The 21,766-nt window shown below is 47.1% G+C and overlaps 1 protein-coding gene and 1 pseudogene across 10 annotated transcripts in view; both read right to left on the reverse strand.

Annotated features, from left to right (window-relative positions):
* TNRC6C (trinucleotide repeat containing adaptor 6C) overlaps positions 1 to 21,766 on the reverse strand; it is a 145,144-nt gene that overhangs the window by 12,437 nt on the left and 110,941 nt on the right. For 5 of the 10 annotated variants that reach the window (XM_081804384.1, XM_081804390.1, XM_081804381.1 and 2 more), the window contains 9 exons: positions 17,195 to 17,337; positions 15,486 to 15,659; positions 13,663 to 13,875; positions 11,764 to 11,883; positions 8,538 to 8,621; positions 8,058 to 8,289; positions 4,617 to 4,784; positions 3,077 to 3,268; positions 2,235 to 2,378 (listed from right to left, as the gene is read on the reverse strand). In XM_081804384.1, the coding sequence (XP_081660510.1) occupies positions 2,235 to 2,378; positions 3,077 to 3,268; positions 4,617 to 4,784; positions 8,058 to 8,289; positions 8,538 to 8,621; positions 11,764 to 11,883; positions 13,663 to 13,875; positions 15,486 to 15,659; positions 17,195 to 17,337 (1,470 nt within the window). The remainder of the gene's footprint in view (positions 1 to 2,234; positions 2,379 to 3,076; positions 3,269 to 4,616; positions 4,785 to 8,057; positions 8,290 to 8,537; positions 8,622 to 11,763; positions 11,884 to 13,662; positions 13,876 to 15,485; positions 15,660 to 17,194; positions 17,338 to 21,766) is intronic. The other 5 variants (XM_081804388.1, XM_081804382.1, XM_081804383.1 and 2 more) reach the window with 5 other exon arrangements.
* LOC115938882 (U4 spliceosomal RNA) lies at positions 18,758 to 18,827 on the reverse strand (annotated as a pseudogene).

Raw genomic sequence — 21,766 nt, forward strand, 5'->3', positions numbered from 1 at the left:
ACAAACAATGAATCATGGAACACTACATCTAAAACTAATGACGTAATGTATGGGGATTAACATAATTAAAAAAAAGAATTCGAAAAACAAAGTGAATTAGTGAACCCTAATGTAAAAAAAAACCGCTATACCTACCATCCATATACTGTAAATATGTAAACTTTAATATCAAATCAGAATTTAATGTCAATGGCAGTAAATGAAAAACAAAAATGCAAATTAAAAAGTAACACCTAGTATAATTGATACTCGACAGAAAAAATAGAAAATCGCATTATGAAAATATGTAAAATAAGCCAATACCAAGAGGTTAACAGCTATTCTCCCTGTTTCTAGGGCATGTTTTCTTAATTTTCTTCTCTCTCTACTTTAAGTCAAGCTGTTTAGTCAAGACTAGGATAGCTGGGGGGCACCCGGCTGGCTCATTCGGTGAAGCGTATAACTCTTGATCTCGGGGTTGTGGATCCAAGCCCCACACTGGGTACAGAAATGACTTAAAAATTAAAAAAAACTGGGGCGCCTGTCTGGCTCAGCCCGGGGAGCATGTGACTCTCGATCTCCGGGTCATGAGTTCAGGCCCCATGTTGGGTGTGGAGCCCACTTCAAAACAACAACAACAACAACAAAAAGTATAAAAAAAATATGATGGCTTTTGTGGCTCGGTCCCTGAGCAAGGTCAGCCAAAGGGGCTGCCTGGAAGCTCCTGGTGTGTGGGGAGCAGCACGTCACGCTCTGGAGAGAGGCAGTGGGCAAGGTCCCGCCTCTGCAGCTCAGCTGTGCTGGGGCGAGGACATTATCACGTCCCCGGTTCTACAGAAAGAGAAGTTCTCTATGTTCCCCTTCTCCCAAATAACAAACCACGAGGCCACAGGAGCAGAGGAGGAAGGGTTCTCCAGGGCGTGCAGGAGGGCCCAGGGGAGACTGCCCCTAGAAGTCACACGACATCACCCAGGCTGGATGGCTGCTTGCCTCTTTACTCTGGAGCCGGAGACCCCACTTTCTCATCTGGTCCTGACACCAGTGCCTCTGTCACTTCCAGATGCTCTTCTGCCTGTCTCTGCCTCAGCCACTCTGGACGGGAGGACAGCTGCTGGGCCCTGCCCGCAGAATTCACCTCCTTCTCCGGGCCGCCTTCGTCACGTCACGGCACACTCGTGCAAATGTGGAGGTCACCCGCAATGCTCCAGGGGCCACTTGGAGGCCAGGGAAGCTCTGTGCGACACTGAGCAACCTTGACGCTTTCCGAGATCTCTCAATACCCAGGTCAGTGCTGCCCTTTCACACCTGCCCACAAGCCTCAAAATCCACTGACGGACGGTCCTGCCGGGACACAACCCTCCTGCCACACTCAGGGCGACGAGCACTGAGGGCGGAGTCTGACTTCTGGCTGGTGCCTCACACTGTCCCCCCTCTTACACAGGCCCCACTTCCTGTCCTCGGTACCACTGTTCTGTCCCTGACGGCATGGCCGCTCCAGGAAGCGGCTGCATCGAAACACGAGGAATGCACAGCATTGAACAGGATGAGCCGGACTTCTGCTGGTTTTCTACCAAACCACAGGAACACCTAGAAGCCCAGCACTTTAAAGAACCACTAAAGAACTGCATCTCTCCCCCAGTCTTGCTTTAAGCAGGAAACCCGAATGCACATTCTGGGACTACCTGAGTGGCCGTGGCCACCCTACCACTCCCTCCCTCTACTGGGACATCGGCGCAGCCACCATATGGGTGCCGGCCCGTCCAGAGCTGCTCCATCCGCCCCTCCTGGCGTCACGCCTGAGAGCTGCGTGGATGCTTCCAACGGCTCAGCCAGCTCCTCCCTGCCTCCTCCTGGATCCTCAAGTCTGACGTAGGGTGTGCCCAAATCTAGCACCCTGAGCTGTGCCAGGAACGGATTTCAGTCTTTTTACCAGACTTTGTGGAAGGAAACAGACCGAGATGGAGGAGGAAGGGGTTGATTCACCTGCAGTTTAAATAGATTTTAAGTGGGAACTTTTTCACTGGGAAGCTTAATGGTTAATATTGGGATCTTATAACACAGTGATCAGAAATAATGTGTTAATAAATCCAGGAAATCCATTTCCATGTTCACCATCACCACTACCTCCAGATGGTGAGAAGTGTCCACAGATGTGTCTCACAGTGTCCCTGCCCCGCGGCCCGCACACCACCCCGGAGCCCCCGAATGCACGCAGGGAGACCTTCCATGTCGAGCAGGTAGCACCCCGTTCTCACCTCCACTCTTGAGGAGGTAGCGGTTGACGTCCTGTATGGTGGTATTGATGGTGGGCCCGGTGGGGACACTTCCAGGAGTGACGTCAGGGTCGTTCTCAGGGTCTATATTCTGAAGTCCTTTCCATGGAACTCCAGGATGGAATTCTGGAAAATGCCAAACAAAATGGAAAACAAGGGTGCCTGGGTGGCTCAGTTGGTTAAGCGACTGCCTTCGGCTCAGGTCATGATCCTGGAGTCCCGGGATCGAGTCCCGCATCGGGCTCCCTGCTCAGCAGGGAGCCTGCTTCTCCCTCTGACCCTCCCCCCTCTCATGTGCTCTCTCTCTCATTCTCTCTCTCACAAATAAATAAAATCTTCAAAAAAAAAAAAATTAAAAAAAAAATTAAAAATGGAAAACATAACATGAATATTACAGTATCTTCACATTCCTTCGTGACAATTTATGGAAATTCTTATAATGTGCTAGTTAAAACAGGAGACACATCCTAGACTTTCAGTAAATCATCAATCCTCTGGAACAAGCTAGAAGCAGGGATTAGAGCTGCCACATTAAGAGAGTGTTCAGACGGTGTGGAGTCTAGAAACAGTGTGGCCAGATGCAATACAGCGTCCCTTCTCCTTCCGCTCCTCTCACTGAACTAGGGGATTACAGGAAAGCGCTGGGTGCTAACCACTTCCCAAATTCGTGTGACAAACAGATTTCCAGTGGAAAAGCCAAAGCTATGGCGTTCATGCTTCCAGGACTCTCAGCCCAGACCCTGGCTTCTCTGGAGCGGGACCTCTGTCCTCAGACTTGGGGCGGCTCTGATCTGCTGCTGCACGGAAGTGCCGCATGCTCTCACCTGGGGGCCAGTTGATGCTGGAGCCATTGGAGATTTTATCACTGTCAGACTTGGCACGTGACCAGCTATGGGGAACCGCTACAGGAGGACTGGCTGGTGACTCACTGTTCTGGATTAAATCGTACCGGCCGTAGGAGTCGTCGATGGAGGACTTAGCTGGAGGCCCAACGCTTAGACCTCCAGGGATAGCACCTGGGGGGACAGCAGGAGACAAAGAGCTGAGTGAACAGGGGAGCCCCTGAGCCCTCACTGCTAGGCACCGGGCCCTGCCCCTTTCAGAGGTACATGAACCATCAGACTTGGTTTGTCCCGCACTCTCTAAGGATAAGTGACTATTTTGGTTAGCCTAAAATTTGTCTGTGGAAGACCAAAATTCTTTTTATTCTTTCAAGATTTTATTTTTAAGTGATCTCTACTCCAATGTGGGGCTCAAACACACAACCGTGAGACCCGGAGTTGCACGCTCAACCGACTGAGCCAGCAAGGCGCCCCAAAACCAAAATTCCTTAAGAACCATTTTAGTTTGTCGAGTTGGAAATCTTGATAAAACACAAACCCGTATCATTGAAAGCGGGCCTGTGCCTTTCTGGGACCAGCTTATGAGTCTCTGTGCTTAGCGATGGACTCTGTGGTTGCGTGCGTCCTGCCCTCCCTCTGGAAGGACATACTGGGCATGTGAACACAGGGCCCTTATCTTCTGGACTGGACCACCCGGCCAGGGGTGGCCGTGCTCTCCTGCCAAGGAAAGTGCCCAGGCAGCCTGTGATGATTCTCTTGTAGAATTAACCGTTAGGAAAAACTGTGTTTTTCCTTTTAGAATATTTACATCAAGAGAGAATCATACAGGGCGCCTGGGTGGCTCAGTCGGTTAAGCGTCTGCCTTCGGCTCAGGTCATGATCCTGGAGTCCCTGGATCGAGTCCCGCATCGGGCTCCCTGCTCGGCGGGAAGCCTGCTTCTCCCTCTCCCACTCCCCCTGCTTGTGTTCCCTCTCTCGCTGTGTCTCTTGTCAAATAAATAAATAAAATCTTTAAAAAAAAAGAGAGAATCATACACCTATTACATTTTCTCTTCCATTTATGCTATCAGGAAACTGGGAGCTAAAGTTAATGCTTACTAGTGAGGTCGCTGCCTCTGGTTATTAGCACTTTTGCTTCTTCCTTTTTTTCAAGGCATCTGATTTTCTACTGTGTTTTATCATTTTATTGAAAAAAATTTCTTCTCAGTAAACGAATTTTTTTGTTGAAGAGTACAGATATAAATAAAAAATATGCAGCTATGACCAATATTCTTTGCTACTCTGGGGCGTTTTCAACTCCTTCTGTGTTTGTAGCAAAGATCTGGAGGCTGAGGTTTCAGGAAGTTTGACTGTGCACTAGCTGGGATCTTACACATTCTGTGATGGAACGGAAGATTCCATTCTAGTGGAATTCTCAGACAAGAGATGCAGTGTGAGTAATAAAAGGAGCATGCTCTACAACCGGACAGTCAGCGAGTGGAACAGCAGCGACTGGACCACAGGCACCCCGGCTTGGACATACCATGCTTGCTGGGGTTCTGATCAAGGGGAGCAGCAGCACCGGGTAAGTTGTCCATCGGGTTGGGGTGTGTCCACTGAGGGAGGCGTGACTGGGACTGAGACGGGTCCTTCACCGACAAACCACCAGTCATGTCCATGCTGTTGACATTCATGTTTGGGTTCAGTCCGGCTACAAATAAAAATGCTATTAGGATATGCCTGCTCTTCTTCTAAATTTTATTACATCCTAAAGCTCTCCTGGAGAATCAATCTAAGTCTTAACTCATGGCCACAGACTTAACTCTTAACTTTTAATGCTGGTAGAAAGAAAAGCTTTTTGTCTTTTTAACAACACATATTTCCAGGAATATTATTCCCGAATTAAGGTGAAATGGTAATGAATATTCTCTAGTTAAGTAAGACCAATGACTCTCTTCATTTCACTTGTTTCAGAGCTAAACACGGTCCCGGTGCTCCTCAGAACCCACAGAAAGACACGGCAAGTCCAGACAATGAGGAAAATCTTTTCTGATCTTAGGATATCTTAGGGAAACTCAGCAGATCAGGACAACTCCTTCAGAGTTCTAGACAGTGTTCTAAAGTACCAGAACAGGCTGGTAGGGATAATTCCATTCCACCTTTAGTGAATTTACTTTACGAAAGTCTGCTCTTCAGGAGTTTATAAATATCAGACTCCTTTTAAGGACTTGACCTATTGGAGGGCGTGGCAGGGCTGCCATCTGCCCCCGGCTGGAACGGTGTGCCAATCCTGGGTTTTCTTTCTTACGGCTAAAAGCACGTGCTGCCGTTATCTGGCAACACCATGTCAGGTTACTAAAGAGGGGCGAGGAGGACGATATAGAGTCCCCAACGGGGACTGAATGCTCGGTGATGGAGAATAACCCCAGGATTCACAGACCATACATCCTGGTACGTCAGTCAAAGTGCATCTCTACTTGTAAGCAAGGTATTGAACAGGTTTGTTCTTGGCTTTAAATCCATGTCTGCAAACTCAAATGCCTACATGGGCCAGGCGGCTGTGAAGTGGGCCCAGTGGGGATGGTGGTGAACCTGACGGTGCCTGTCCCACCCGGAGTGCCAGCTGCTGGTGCCAGCCTGTGACAGCCACAGGGAAGGCAGACCCCACGGAGCCATTTTAAGAGAAGCAAGAAGTTACTTTTATTTAAAAATTTCCAATTTGTAAACGTTGGTAATTAACACACACACACACACACTTTGCAGATGAAACACACCACCTGGGCAGGTCAGATGCCGCCAGCGGCTGTCTGTGTGAGGTTGGCATGGACGGCAACCTTCGCTTCCATTTGCACACATGTAGTTGGGTGAGGGGACAGTGAGGCCGGGCTGCAGCCCGGCCTTCCAAGTGTTGGGCCTGAACCCATCTCCCCAGCTTGCCCGCTCATCTGTGGCCCCCCGCCACAAGTTAGCATGACTGCCCAGGGCACGCCCTGTCCTGCCAGGCTCTGGTCACTGAAGTCCTGCTCATCTGAGATCCAGGCTTGGCCCCTGCTCTGGGTTTTTCTTTCACCATTCATGGTGAACACCAGCTCTCCCTTCTCTGCAGCATTGCCTATGAAGCTGTTTTTCATTATTCTGTGCCTGATCTTCCCGTGTGGACGACAAATTCCAGCAGTTAAGAAACAGCAGAGTAAGGAGACGCTGCGTGGGAAGGAAGGTGGACAGAGCTACAACCATTGAAGAAAAATGCCAAGAACCAAGCAGAGAGGCAATTTTATAGGCTAAGTTTCTTATACTGGATCAGCTATTTTTTCTTTTTAAAGATTTTTATTTGTCAGAGAGAGAGAGAGAGAGCGCACAAGCAGGAGGAGCAGCAGAGGGAGAAGCAGACTCCCTGCTGAGCAAGGTGCCTGACGTGGGGCCGATCCCAGGACCCGTGATCATGACCTGAGCTGAAGGCAGATACTTAACTGAGCCACCCAGGCGCCCCTGATTAGCTATTTCTTTTCTTTCTTTTTTTCTTAAGATTTTATTTTTAAGTAATCTTTACACTCAATGTGGGGCTTGAACTCACAACCCTGAGATCAAGAGCCAGCCACGCATCCCGCTATTTATTTTCAATAAGTTTGTAAGTTTAATGTGAATATTATAAAATATTATCAAAATTATTTTTCATCTAATTTTGAAGAGCCACTGTACTAATTTTTTCATTTGTATTAAGAAAAAAATCTTTGAGAATAAAGATTAGTGTACTTTACTCTCCAAAAATAGGTTGAGAGGCCAGATGGACACTAGCAAGCTGAAGCGGAAGCTTTTCCGGGTAACAGACAACGGTTTCTGAAAGGGCTCCTCAACAAGATGGGCTTGTGTCTGGCTCACGTCTCACAAAGGGCTTGTTGCATGCAGCACTGTCCTGAGAACTTCACGTATTATCTCACTTAATCTTTAAAGGACCCCATGAGGTAGTAGCCCCACTTTAAATGGGGAATTGAGGCAGAGACAGTCGGGCAAGTCATGCAAGGAAGTGCTGAGCCAGCCCTGGTGGAGCTGGGACTCGGCGTGGCGGGTCACCTCTCCAGCCAAGCCTCGGCCACCAGACCGTCCTCCTCCGTGCACACAAAGGGCTGTGAGCGTGGGGCAATGAGAAAGGGATGGGATGATTACAGTTAGCATTCATCAGGTTCATATTAAGGACATACCATAAGGACTGCATGTCAAGGAGAACATGCTCGTACGATTAGGATTTACAGCTCTTTTCAGGGCAGTATTAAGGAAAGGGACACCATCAGCCAGTAGCAAACTCACTATCACGCATCTGACCTTTGCTCCTGATATGTATTTCCTGGGTTACTGGTTCCCTTTGTCCTGGAGCTTCATACTAACAGCCACCTAGCAGACAAGCCTGAGAGCGGTCACCAGGTTCTGGATTCTTCCATCAAACTGTTTCACGTATAATCCATTTACTGATATACCTCCCTGGGACATTTCCTCGATCCTGCCTGCAGTTATGTAACCCGTGCCCCTCCTGGCTGGCTTGTAGGACCTGGAGGGTGGCACCGTGTCTTCTGCCGACCCGCGGATTTCATGTGCTGAGCATGCTTCCTACAGGTTAGGGGTCAACACATGCATGTTGATTTGGCAGATTATACAAACCATCTTCTACACTACAAGGCTTGTATGGACAACCACTGCTTTCCAAGAAGTACCTGATTTTTAAAAATCTAAACACATTTACTAGTAAAACCATTATAAACTCATCCCTGCAGTTAGGTGGGGGATGGTGGCTGCTGAAGAGCAGGAAACCAGGAACAGAACAAACTGATTTGACAGCAGAAATGAGGGAATTCTGGGGCTCTCGCTGGTGCTCCTTTAAAAGACTTTACACTAGAAGGTATTTATGGCCATAGCAGAATTTCGCTCTGCAGAAGATGGCCAGTGGTGCTCGCCTTGGGAGAGAGCGCCGGCCCGCAGTGCGGGGACTCACCTAGAGGGTAAGGAGCAAAGGTGCTGGGTGAAGACTGTGGCTCTTTGGTCTGCAGGTCGGGCAGGCCGGGGGCCTGGGGGGGGGGGGGGAAGCTGTCCATGGCCGATTTGCCTGCAGAGGGGTGCAGAGACAGGTGCGGCGGGGGCGGCGGCGGCTTCACGAGCAGGGCCTGGGCCAGCTGGCGCTGGTGCTGCTGGATCTGCTGCTGCAGGTTAGTGATTGTGCGCGCAACCTGGCGGCAGAGATGCGAGTTGGAAAAGGTTTGAGAGTGGCGCACGTCACTTGTCTCCAGACCCAGGGCATTCAGTCTCCGCTGGCTGGACCCACCTGCTCCCAAACCAAGGTGACCCCGAGACTGCTAAAAGGGGGGGGTTAGCGAGAGAAAAGTCAATGACAACATAACAGTTTGCCCTCTAGCAACTTCAGATCAGGCAAGATGGGCGCTAGCGAGTCCAGCTACACTCCCCAGGCGATACCTACTTGCTGCTCCTGTTGTCTCATGGGTCCGGAAACATTACGCTGAGCCTGTAGCATCTGCTGCTGGATTTGTAAACGTTGGTATGCCTGTTGACAGAAAACAGTTAAGATACTGTAAGAAAGCCATCAACAAATGATTCAACTTTTGTGTATTAAAAAAAAAGAGAGAGAGGGCGCCTGGGTGGCTCAGTTGGTTAAGCGACTGCCTTCGGCTCAGGTCATGATCCTGGAGTCCCTGGATCGAGTCCCGCATCGGGCTCCCTGCTTGGCAGGGAGTCTGCTTCTCCCTCTCCCACTCCCCCTGCTTGTGTTCCCTCTCTCGCTGTGTCTTTCTCTGTCAAATAAAAAAAAAAAAAAAAAAAAATCTTTAAAAAAAAAAAAAAAAAGAGAGAGAGAAAACAGCCAAGATTCTTGGTCCCCTTACCACACTATGGTTTAAGCATACTGTGAGGTAGAAGCATTTTTAAAAGGAGAAATGTCTTTCCCAAACCCTTCTAGCGCACAGATTTTTTTTTTTAAGATTTTATTTATTTATTTGACAGAGAGGGACAGCGAGAGAGGGAACACAAGCAGGGGAAGAGGGAGAGGGAGAAGCAGGCTCCCTGCGGAGCAGGGAGCCCGCTGTGGGGCTCGATCCCAGGACCCCGGGATCATGACCCGAGCCGAAGGCAGACGCTTAACGACTGAGCCACCCAGGCGCCCCTAGCACGTAGATTTTTAAAAAGTAATTCAGTCAGTACCCTTTAGTGTAGGTAATGAGATTTGTCAGCAAATATTTTTCAGTTAACGAAGAGATCAAAATTCTTCTCCTCAAATCTTACAAACTAAAAGTAAAAGAAATGATGGGAAAACGAAAAACTACTGATTCTTACAGTGATATAGATGAAAGTTATCCAGAGTGGCTCAGACCCTAGCAGAACAGAGTGAGTGGCCACCCCAGAGAATCAGAACAACACAGACTCAAGGCTTGGGAGTGCCAGGGGCCGCATGATCATGTCCCCCCCATAGGCTGCCTGAAACCGGCCTGTGGCACTGTTACAGGCCCACCTGCCAAGCTGGCTAACCGTGAGCACCTTCCACACAGCCATGCGGAGGTTCCATCATTTGATCGCTTCAAAATGCTGGCTGCCGATCATACATTTTTTTCTTATAATATGGATTTTTGAGGACATGTTTAGCAAGAGGATTTATTAAAACAAGATCCATATAAAGGTAGAGACTATACTATTAGAAATGCCTCATTAATCTGTAAATTATAGAGGAACAAAATACTCCACTTAAGTGAATCCTTAAAGGCCCTAAAACAACCTCAGGATGCACCAAAACTTTATTTTACGAATTTTTGGGAAAAAAAAAATTTAAAACAGAACACATTAAACATAATTCAAGATTTTCTCGCTTTTTCCACCATCTTTTTCCATGCTACCATCATGGTTCACATGAATGTCCTGGTAGAGGCTCTCAAGAGCACTAACAATGCTGAAAAGAGAGGCGAAGGCCAGACTCTTACTAGGCCATGCTCCAATATCATTGTCGGGTTTCTAGTAGTAAGTAGGGCCTGGGGCTCCACTTACTACTGGAAAACTGGCCCCTTGGACTGGTTAGACTGAGTCTAATGGGCAGTAAGGGTTATAGGACTGACAGGGCCTGGGGCTCTCTTGTAAGAAAAGCTTTGGCATCAATGCTTTTGTCTATCAGCTGGGAAAATCATTGTCAACCTCACGGGCAGGTTAAACAAGTGTGGAGAGATCAGCCCCAGTTCTGATGTATAACTCAAAGATCTAGAAAAATGGCGGAATAATCTGCTCCTGTCCTGCCAATTTGGTTTCATTGTACTGACAAGCTCAGCTGGCATTATGGGCCATGAAGAAGCAAGATGAAAATGCACAGGAGGGAAAATCCTGGGCTTCTTTTTCTAGAGATGTAATATGTATGTGTAAATAAAATGCCTCAATGGAAAAAAAAGAGATTTTCTTGATGTCTTTCACATTATAGGGGTCAATAAAAATTACCATATAAGAGATTTTAGAACATCAGTATGATAACTAGCTATGTCTCATGTCAGAATACAGCCATGTCTTCAGTGTTACCAAGAAGCAGAAAGCTACTTTCCTCTATAATAATACCTCTACATAATATGCTTTTTAAATGTGTGCCTGACTTTTATGGTTGTTTCCTTCTCCATCTTTGAGGTCAGGGGTCTCTCCCTGTTGCTGCTGGTAGTAAAAGCAATAGTCCTGTGCACTCGAACCACCCACCCACCGCGCTTTCAGGTCCTGGGAAGCCTTCCTACCACGCTGCAAGGTGCCCCCCGTCTCCAATTTTATGGACAAAGAAACAGCCTCTGAGAGCCTAACATAGTCGTGACCCCACTTCCTGAGCTCTGTGTTCTCCCTGAAACTACGATTTTCTCTGGGCACTTTCTTCCTCCCATCCCACACTGCTACTTACTGGAAAACTGGACCCTTAGACTGGTTAGATCTTGTGAGGACGGACAGGGCCCAGGGCTCTCCTATAAGGAAAGCTTTGGCATCAATGCTTTTGTCTACCAGAGGCCTTTTTTCCTTCCTTAAGGATTCCTGGTCATTTTCAAGGAGATGAAGTTACTGGACAAGACTTCGAAATAAAGCAGGTGTCAACATATTAAAGAAAGGTCTTTTAGTGTATATAAATCCAGTATGCATCTAGAGATACAGTGACACGGCATTTTATGGTAAAAGCAGTAAGACTGTTGAAAATTAAAAATTTAAGGTATGTTAAATTGTAAAACTTTCAAGAATTATTAGGCTACATCAGCCTTTCTCAAAAGGGATTGTGAGAGGGCATTAAACCCTAATCTCTATGGCATCTACTGTATGTAATGAAGTAACTTCTCTTTCACGCTTCCAGAACAGTCTTTGTGTGTCCCACCCTTGAAGAACTTAGAGAATCGTCACTCAAACGAGTTTCTGTGTTCTGTGGTTCTGACGGGAAACTCTGGATGAGAAAGGCTAGCTGAGACCTTGAGCCGAAGGACACGCCTCCTGGTAAGGTCTGGGACACTCTGTGATGGGGCCAGAGAACTGACACTCTTAAGTGAAAAACTTCCTAATTTTTTCAACAGTCTGACATGAAGAAAGTGAGGCATTAACTAACTACTTTTATTAGTGGCTAGGTTGCTGGCATAGCTTCATGAATGTCAGTGTGCACTCTTCCTTAGTTCTAGAGGCTGAATGATCTGTCCACTTACCAGCTGCAGCTGATAGAGCTGGTTCAACATCGTCATATGCTGAGGATTGATTGGCGAGGTCAATAGTGCAGGGTTGAGACCAATGTTTTTTGCTGCAAACTGCAAAAGCTGTGCTTGAACCTGTTGAACACAACACAGAGTGTCAGGCACCTGTCCAGGCAGTGTTTCAAGATGCAGAACTGATGAATTAATGACAGTTATGCTTGTCTCAAGAATGAACTTCAAAAGCCATTAAAAAACTCATGGGCTTTTTGCCATTAGTAGTTAACATGCTTCTGTAGAAAATAAGGAAGGAAGGAGAGAAAGAGCCTTCTACCGCCAAATATTTTAGACACGAATTAAGATGCTAGGGCTCTGGGTAACTCCTATCGAAAACTGATCTCACATTCTGTCACAGCGAAAATAAATGGGCATAATTTAAGGACGGGAGATAGTGAATGTGGGGTCTCAGGGAAGAAGTCGCTCCTGCTGGCAGGCACCACGCCACCCCCAGGAGGATCTCTGCCCAGGATGGGCTCGGGAAGTGGTCTGCGCCCTCTGCCGGCCCTGCCCTGGACGGTCAATCCGCATTCCCGTTCAGGGGGATCTCTTCAACTGGAATTCACTGCACTGAAACAATCTGGGGCCTGGCGCTGGAGATTTCAATGTTTTCCACCATGGGTTATGTATGTTTATCACAACATTTATGCAAGATGATTTTAGGTAGAACATGGACGGGCTTCTTTCACTTTAATAGTTGTCTAATGTGTATCAGAAAAATGTGATTTTTTTTCCTACTTATGACAGGTAGGTAAAGTTTGCTTTAAGAACACACTTATTTAAGCAGGCAAGTCATTTAAAGAAAACACGCTGTGTGACAGTACAGGTCATGTGGGGCACAAGGGTAACACGTGCTCTGCTGAGTGTGGGAAGCCTGCTGCCGGTCACCCAGGCCCAGCTCTCCCTCTGCCCCTCAGGCGGGGTGGCTGTGTCCCCAGGCGCGGGCAGTGGGACACAAGTGGATGTGTTCTGGGCAGCTTCCAGCAATCGGGAAGGGCTGTGGCAGAGGCGCCCCACAGCCCTGAGCCGCTGCCTCCTGCATGGCCACCCAGAGAAGCGAATGCCTGTCTTGTCTAAGCCTCTGCACTCTGGGGTGTCTGGTATCGCAGCCCACCCTGTATCCTGATGAATGAATTTAACTCCTGTTTCACCTACATTTCAGCCATCTCAACTCAGTGCACAAATCTGGGTTCAACCAATTGTGGAGGGTTAACTACTTCCAACTAATTCTATAGCTTATCATTAGTAATCTATCACTGAATATTTTTAAAAGGGATGAGGACTGAAACACTGTAAGGAAAAACTCAGTCCAAAGTGTAAAATTATGGAATATTCTAAAAGTAAACATAATTAACATGAAAAAAATCTATATGCTTTAGAGCTATGCAAAACAAGATATCCTTTCCCTTTTCTGTTTGACACTTTTTTTTTTTAAAGAATCTCTGGGCAAAAATGGTCTAATACTAAGTAATAAACTTAACTAAGGAGCCAGTAATATATTAATATATAATATGATCTATGATCACATGCAGGTGGCCACCAAAGCATTCTTCAGGCCCTGAGTGCTCTTACGTGCCCCCTTACGGGTTAAGCAATGTTTCAGCTTGTCATTTTCCTCTCCCACCTAGGACAATTCATCGGGTTCATCTGAATAATTCTGTTAAGACCCGGACAAGAACCGCATTACAGTGCGTGTGAGGTGGATCTTTTCACCCAGCGGCATGGCTCCCAACCGGTGGACACCTAGCCGCCCCCAGGGGCCGTTCTGAAAACGCCTCCCGCGGCCGGGGGGCCGGGGGACCGGTGGATGGGCGGAGAGGAAGGCCGCGCTCGGGGGTGGGTGAATGAACTGGCTCTCACTTTCAAACAGTGACGTCGAGCGGCACAGACACACACAACGCCCATCCGAGTCGCCGCGGGTCCCACCTGAGGGGATAGAAACGGAGGCACTTGAGCACGGAGGCTGGGCTGGGAGGAGCTCAGAGGCTGCACGGGGGGCTGCGGCGGCGGCTGCATGGTCCTGGCTTGCGCTGCTCCGCTGCTGCCGAACATACCCAGGCTGCCACTCGGCATCTGCGGGGAGATGGCACGGGCCGGGTCGCTACGGAGCCGGGCGGCCCCGGAGCTCTGGAGGAGGCTCTGCCTTCCTAAATGCGACAGCAAAATCCTCCCTACTTCCTACCGCTGTCGACTTCTACGACTTCTACTGAAGTGAACTCACAGTAGATGCTGCCGGGCAGGCTGGCTGTGGACGACGGGCTGCCAGCCGTGAAGGCTGCCCATGTCTTCACGCGACAGTGCCAGTAGGAAAGGGGCCCCAAACGAGGCTACCGCGTCCACAGAAACTATCATAATACAGTGTTCCAAACAACAGCAACGCACGCCATGGGGTTCGGAGGCTTTTCTCACAGACTATCTGCGGTGGGGTGCGGACTGCTAACCTGGGGCCAGCAACATTTTCAAGTAGGAAACAGGAGTATAATTTCAACCAAAGCGGAAGCTGAATAAATGGATAAATCCAGGCAGTTACCGTTGTGTTAAATAGCACCACTGCATTTTAGGTGTACTTTCTGCTCTGCGGCAGCGGGTGGGCTCGCTCCCAGCACCCCGCCCGCCAGCCTGTTCGCCGTCCGATGGCAGAACCCCCGGAAAGCAGGCATTGCACTGAACCACCAGCAGCATCAGCCACGTGAGACCGCGGGCTGAGGCCCCACCAACTGCTACCCTGGGACTACAGGCGCGCACGTGGCCCTGCTGGGCCGCCCCAAACATCACAGCGTCTACTTAAAGAGCTGCTTCAGAGGTGGGTGCGTGTCAGCCTCCCGTGCGAGCGAATCCATGAAAAGGACGTCCTACGGACGGGTCATGTCTTCCAGGGGGACTGGGAGACACAAGGGCCATGGAGCCGTGGTCAACACAAACTCGAAGTCCTCCCTTCTGTGATGCCTGACAGGGGCTCTCACCTCCCCTGAGTGTCAGAGAAGGGAAGACACCAACATGGCTCTCTGGAAACCACAGGGATGTCACCTCTATTTCAGGGAGCAGGGGGAGCACGTGGTGTTTTCTCAAAGACCATGGTATGGAAGGTTTGGACCGCTGGTGCACAGGATGGCATCACCCAGATCCATGAAGGGACCTGGCAGCTGGAGAACACCCTGCAGGACGCACCATTTAAACCAGCAGTACTGAGCACTGAGGGCACTGAACTCACGTGTGTGTTCGTTATGTGTAAAAATAATTAAAGTTTGGAAGCATTTCCTACAACATGGTTCAATTTCAAGAACTGGACTCAACTCCCAAACCTGTACATCACCTGAAGGGAAATCCTTCTCCTATTTCAGCTACCTTAACATACTCGACTGTACTGTATTGTATTGTATTTATTTATTTAAAGATTTTATTTATTTGCGAGAGAGAGAATGAGAGACAGCATGAGAGGGAGGAGGGTCAGAGGGAGAAGCAGACTCCCTGCCGAGCAGGGAGCCCGATGCGGGACTCGATCCCGGGACTCCAGGATCATGACCTGAGCCAAAGGCAGTCGCTTAACCAACTGAGAGACCCAGGCGCCCTCGACTGTATTTTAAAGTACAGGTATTAGTTAAAAATCAAAGTGTATGTCCCAAACACATTTGTTAGAGGCAGGTGAAACCGAGACCACAATGGCTCTCTCCCCACAGCCTTACCTGTCTAGAAGAATTCAAGTTTTGCATGCCCAGCCCTGAGGCAATCCCACCCAGGGCCTGATTAGGGAGTGCACTGTTTGAAAGGGGGAGCTTCAGGCTTGGTGAAGGCAAAAACGGTGAAGTCGTGGGCTCTTCCACTAGGCCGCCGTCCTGATTGGAGAAAGAAAGGGTGAGCTGCGTGCAGTGTCCATCCGCAGACAATGCACAAAGCAGTTTCCCAAGGACATATAAAGGGGTATGGATGGATAAAGAATTAAAAGATCAAAAAAGTGTGGGTAACAAGAGAATGGAGAACATGGGCCAAAGGAAGAGGGGAAAAGAAAAAGAGAAAGAGGATTAAGATGCTGTTCTCATAACCATTACTTCACACATACATTAGCTTACAATGTGCTCAGACCCTGATGACTCCGCCCGGTGCAGGGCTCAGGAGAAGCACAGAAACATTAGCAAGTCTTATTTGGAAAACACTTTACAACCATTTTCAAATAAACAGGCTGCCTTCCTTCAGTACCAGGGCTCTAGGGGTACATTTGGTTGCATTCTGCCGGCATTCAGCTGTTTCATATGGTTTAATCCAATAACAGGGTAAGTTATAAAGCAGATGGATCTTACTCTTTTACATTATTAAGGTCACATTATGCGTCAGGCCCTTTGCAAATTTATCTCCTCTAACTCCACAACCAGCATGTAGTATTATTCTTCATTTCTTTTCTTTTCTTTTTTTTTTTTTTTGTATTATTCTACATTTTAAAGATAAGGAAATAAGTCAGGGTCCCGCACTTAGCAAGTTAAATACAAGATACCAAATTAAACTGGAATTTCACATAAACAACAAATAATATTTTAGACTAAGTGTGCTCCACCTATGACTGGCTGTTTATGTGTACTCCAAGTTCACTAAGGATCTTGGATGTGACCGGAGGCACAGCAGGGGGCAGGGCAGACCTGACCCTCCCCCCAGGCCCTACCCAGCCACAGCTTTCTGGAGGGGAGTGTGTGGCCGAGGATCCTGTTCATTTGTGGGCAGAGATGAAGTGTTATCTCTCTCTCCTGTGAGCCTTTCTGCTTTGTTGTGATTTGTTTCTAAACCTGTCCCTTCTTGCTTCAATTTTATTTTCAAGGTTCAACATTTTGACTGATTTTCATGGGATGCTGTTCTCCCCCTCCTTTTGAAGGCACACCCATCTGGAGAGGGGACATCAGTACATGACTATCCTGAAGGGGCTGAACTGGTGTCTGGACACGTGGAATCACCCCAGGGGCTTCCAGCAGACACCCGCACGCTCTCTGAAGCAGCCGAGCTGGGCCGACTAGACACGGCTGCCTGCGCCCAACCACTTCTAGTTTCTTTTTCTCAGATTAAACATGTAACACATCATTTCCAATGTCTTATAAAATAAGACAGTAAAACAAATTTGATGACCCTTGTTATTGGACAAATTGAAGCAGATAAGCCAGCCAAGTTCACCCACTAAAATGAAAATCAGTTTTCAATTTCGGTACTTTTTAACCCTACCTACATCGTATAACAGTAACACTATTTCTTCTGAGTTAAACGTTCACATATATTTTTAAAAAGTGGGTAAAAGTCACTTAAATATTACATGCAGTCCGGCAAGTATTGAATCCAGCTTGCATTAAGGACAGAGTTAAAATGAAAAATACCTCTTGTTAAAAATGAACAAACAAAACACCCCCTAAATTCATACCTTGTCGAGAAAGGTGGGGCGGTCCCCGGAAGAGTCTTTGGAGACTGGTGGGCGGCAGCCAAGGGCTTTGGTGACCACTCCATTATAGTCGGTCACTCCCAGTCCACGCTTGTCCACGTCCACCTTCTTTTCCAGCAGGGCGCCTGGAGCAAACAGAAGCAACACTTACACCTAACCGCCCAACGAGTGTCAGGAGTGATGAGCACCAGCTGGAGCCTCTCAACCCCATGGAAAACAGGGAGGCCATGGTTTTGCTCCTGCGAGCCCCACAGTCTATGACCGGGCCCTGCTCTCGTCCCTGTTCCTGCTCCGCCCACTCCAATCCACCTGCCACTCTGCCCCTCAGGGGCCTATCTTTCCTCCCCACTGGGATGTACCCCCTCCTTCACGCAGCCTTCCCCGGTTGTGTTCCTGCCCTGATCTTCCTGTTTAAAATGGCACCGCTGACCCCTCACAGCCCTTGATTTCCATTTCCTGCATCCCCGTGAGCTGCAAGGGCTCTTCCAGATACTGGGGACACAGTATCATGTGAAAACAGGCAAGGTTTTTGTCCTCATGGGCTTGGGCTAGTGACTGGTTTGGCATGGCTACCTTTGATTTTGTGCTATTTTACACTTATAACAAGTTACAACTAACTTCTAGCTCACACGGATTGTCATTTCTGTCCCGGCAGCTCATACCACACATTTCGGCACCTGCACATTAATTACAAAGTTGGTCCTCATCATTCACGGATTCTGTGCTTGTGAATTCACCGGCTGGGTAAATTTATCGGTAGCCCCAAATCAGTAATCATGGCACTTTTGAGGTCATCTGTGGACAAGCGCAGGGTGGTGGATCTCTGTGGCTTACTTACTGCTTGTTACAAATCTGTACCCTGAAACACCACCACTCATCTCCCCACCCGCGCTGCCAGGTAACCACCATTTGCTGTCTGTGCTTTACAGGTTGAACTTGGATAAATGCCACATATAAGTGAGATCATTAAGTACTTGTTTTTGTCTGACTTCACTCACTCAGCATCATGTGCTTAAGGTCTGTCCATGTTGGTGCAGATGGCAGGAGATCCTGCTTTCTCACAGCTAAGTAATATTCCACTGTGTACATGAACCACATCCTTTTTATCCATTCATCTGTGGATGGGCGTCTGACTTGTTTCCATACCTTGGCTATTGTGAATAATGCTGCAATAAACACAGAAGTACAGAGATCCTGTCTAGATCCTGTTTTCATCCTTTGCGTATATACCCAGAACGGGAATTGCTGGATCGTACAGTGAGTCTACTTTACATTTTTTGAGGAACCTCCATATGGTTTCCCATACCAGTCGGACAAATCTACATTCCCCCCGACAGTGCACAAGGGTTCCCTTTTCACCATGTCCTCGCCAGCACCCGTGTCCCTTGTCTTCTCGATGAAGAAAGCCATTCTGACAGGGATGAGGTGAGATTTCATTGTGATTTTGATCTGCGTTTCCCTGATGATGAGAGACGCTTAGCACCTTTTCGTGTGTCTGTTGGCCATCTGATCTCTTCGCAGAAATGTCTATTTAGTTATTCTACCCATTTTTAATTAGCAATAACCGTGCCTCGGATAAACCTCATTGGCTACGATACTGCCACTGCGCAAAGCTTCTACCCATTTTTAAAAACCATGCTTTTTTTGTTGTTTCAGTTGACTGAGTTCTTTATATATTTTGGATATTAACCCTTTATCCAACATATGGCTTGCAAAATTTTTCTCCCATTCTTTAGGGTTTTTTTATTTTGTTTCTTTTGCTGTGCAGAAACTTTTGAGTTTGACGTAGCCCCATTTGTTAATTTTTCTTTTGTTCTTTGTGCTTTTGACGTCATGCTCCCCAAATTATCGCTAAGACCAATATATATATTTTTAAAAGATTTTATTTATTCATTTGACAGAGAGAGACACAGCAAAAGAGGGAACACAAGCAGGGGGAGTGGGAGAGGGAGAAGCAGGCTTCCCACGATCAGGGGGCCCGACGCAGGGCTCAATCCCAGGACCCTGAGATCATGACCTGAGTCGAAGGCAGACGCTTAATGACTGAGCCACTCAGGCGCCTCTGTTAAGACCAATATTGACAGGCCTCTTCTTTAAGTTTTTTTCTAGGAGTTTTATGGTATCAGATCTTTTGTTTAAATCTTTGATCCATTATGAGCTAATTTTTATGAGTGGTGTGAAACAGGGGTCCAATTTCGTCGTTCTGCAAGTTTCTCCATTTTTCCCCAACCACGTGTCAAAACACTATCCTTTCCCCATTGAGTATTCTTGGCTCCTTTGTTGAATATTATGTTGACTGTATCTGATGGGGTTTAATTCTGAGCTCTGTTCTATTCCACTGGTTGATGTGTCTAACTTTTTTTTTTTAAAGTAAGCTCTAGGCCCAACATGGGGCTTGAACTCAAGACCCTGAGATCAAGTCACATGTCCATTGACTGAGCCGGCCGGGGGCCCCAGATGTGTCTATTTTTGTTCCAGTACCACACTGTTTTGATTATTGTGGCTCTGTCGTACAGTTTGAAATCCAGAAGTGTGATACTTCCAACTTTGTTCTTTCTCAGGACTGTTTTGGCTATTTGGAGTATTTTATGGTTCCACACACATTTTAGGAATTGTTTCTTCTGTGAATGCCTTCAGTTTTTTGATGGGGACTGCAATTTAACTGATCTTTACAATATTAGATTTTTCGATCCATGAACATGAGATGCCCTTCCATTTGTTTGTATCCTCTTCAATTTCTTTCAGCAAAGTCCTGCAGTTTTCACTGGGCAGATCTCTTACTTCCTTGGTTAAATTTATTCCTAAGTATTTTGTTTTTAATGCTATTGTGATTGGGATGGTTTTCTTTCTTTTTCAATGCTTCATCATTACTGTAAAGGAATGCAATTGATTTCTGGATGTTGATTTTGTATTCTGCCACTTCACTGAAATTGTTAATTCTAAGTTTTTTGACTGATTCTTTGGAATTCTCTCTATATAGGATCATATCATCAGCAAAAAACGAGAATTTGACTTTTTCCTTTCCAACATGGATGCCTTTTTTCTTTTTCTTTGTCCTGCCTAATTGCCCTGGCTAGGACTTCTGGTACTATATTGAATAGGAGTGGAGAGAATGGGCATCCTTGCCTTGTTCCTGATTTTAGGGGAAACACTTTTAATTCCTCTCCACTGAGAATAATGTTAGCTGTGGGTTTGTTGTGTATGGCCTTTATTATGTTGAGGGACATTCCTTCTATACCCAGTCTGCTAAGTGTGTTTTTTTGTTTTGTTTTAAATCATGAAACGATGCTGTATCTCGCCACGTTTCTTCCGTATCTATTGAGATGATCACATGATTTTTATCTTTCATTTTATTGACGTTGATGTGTTACATTTATTGATTTGTGTGCTGAAGTAGCCTTGCATCCTAGGTATAAATCCCACTTGGTCATGGAATATAATCTTACTCATTGAGTGTTGCTGAACTCAATTTGCTAGTATTTTTGTGGAGAATTTTTGCATCTACATTCATCAGGGATATTGGTCAGTAGTTTTCCTGTGGTATCCTCATCTGGTCTTGGTATCAAAGTAATGCTGCCTGGTAGAATGAGTCTGGAAGTGTCCTCTTCTTGATATTTTGGAAGAGTTTGAGAAGAACTGATGTTAACTCTTCTTCAGTATTTGGTAGAATTTCTGCCAGTGAGTCATTTGGTCCTGGAGTTTTCTGTGTTTAGATTTATTGACTGAATCTCTCTTTTTTAAAAGACTTTATTTACTTAAGAGAGAGAGAGAGAGCGCACAAGCAGGGGGAGTAGCAGAGGGAGAGGGAGAAGCAGACTCCACACTGAGGAGGGAGCTCAATGCAGGGCTCAATCCCAGGACTCTGGGATCATGACCTGAGCCAAAGGCAGACGCTTAACTGACTGAGCCAGCCAGGTGCCCCAAAAGTAAGGTTAGTTTTATGGCCTATCAGGATCTACCTTGGAGAGGCACTGAGTTCGAGTCCCATATTTGGTGTAGAGATTACTTAAAAATAAAACCTTTAGAAAAAGGGGGAGGGATCTATTCTGAAGAATGTTCCATGTGTGCTTGAAAAACATGTGTATTCTGCAGCTGTTGGATGGAATATCTGTGTATGTCTTTGTTTTTTTAAGATTCTATTTTACCTTTTTTTAAAAATTTTATTTATTTGTAAGCGACAGCAAGAGACCACGAGAAGGAAGAGCAGCAGGCAGAGGCAGAGGGAGAGTGGAGAAGCAGGCTCCCCGCCCAGCAAGGAGCCCGATGTGGGACTCGATCCCCGGACTCTGGGATCATGACCTGAGCCGAAGGCAGATGCCTAACTGACTGAGCCACCCAGGCATCCTCTGTGTATGTCTTTTTTTTTTTTTAAAGATTTTATTTATTTATTTGACAGAGAAAGACACAGCGAGAGAGGGAACACAAACGGGGAGTGGGAGAGGGAGAAGCAGACTCCCTGCCGAGCAGGGAGCCCGATGCGGGACTCGATCCAGGGACTCCAGGATCATGACCTGAGCCGAAGGCAGTCGCTTAACCAACTGAGCCACCCAGGCG

Source organism: Leptonychotes weddellii, chromosome 15, assembly GCF_054177405.1.
Source record: "Leptonychotes weddellii isolate Sample4059 chromosome 15, ASM5417740v2, whole genome shotgun sequence".
NCBI classification, from domain to species: Eukaryota; Metazoa; Chordata; class Mammalia; order Carnivora; family Phocidae; genus Leptonychotes; species Leptonychotes weddellii.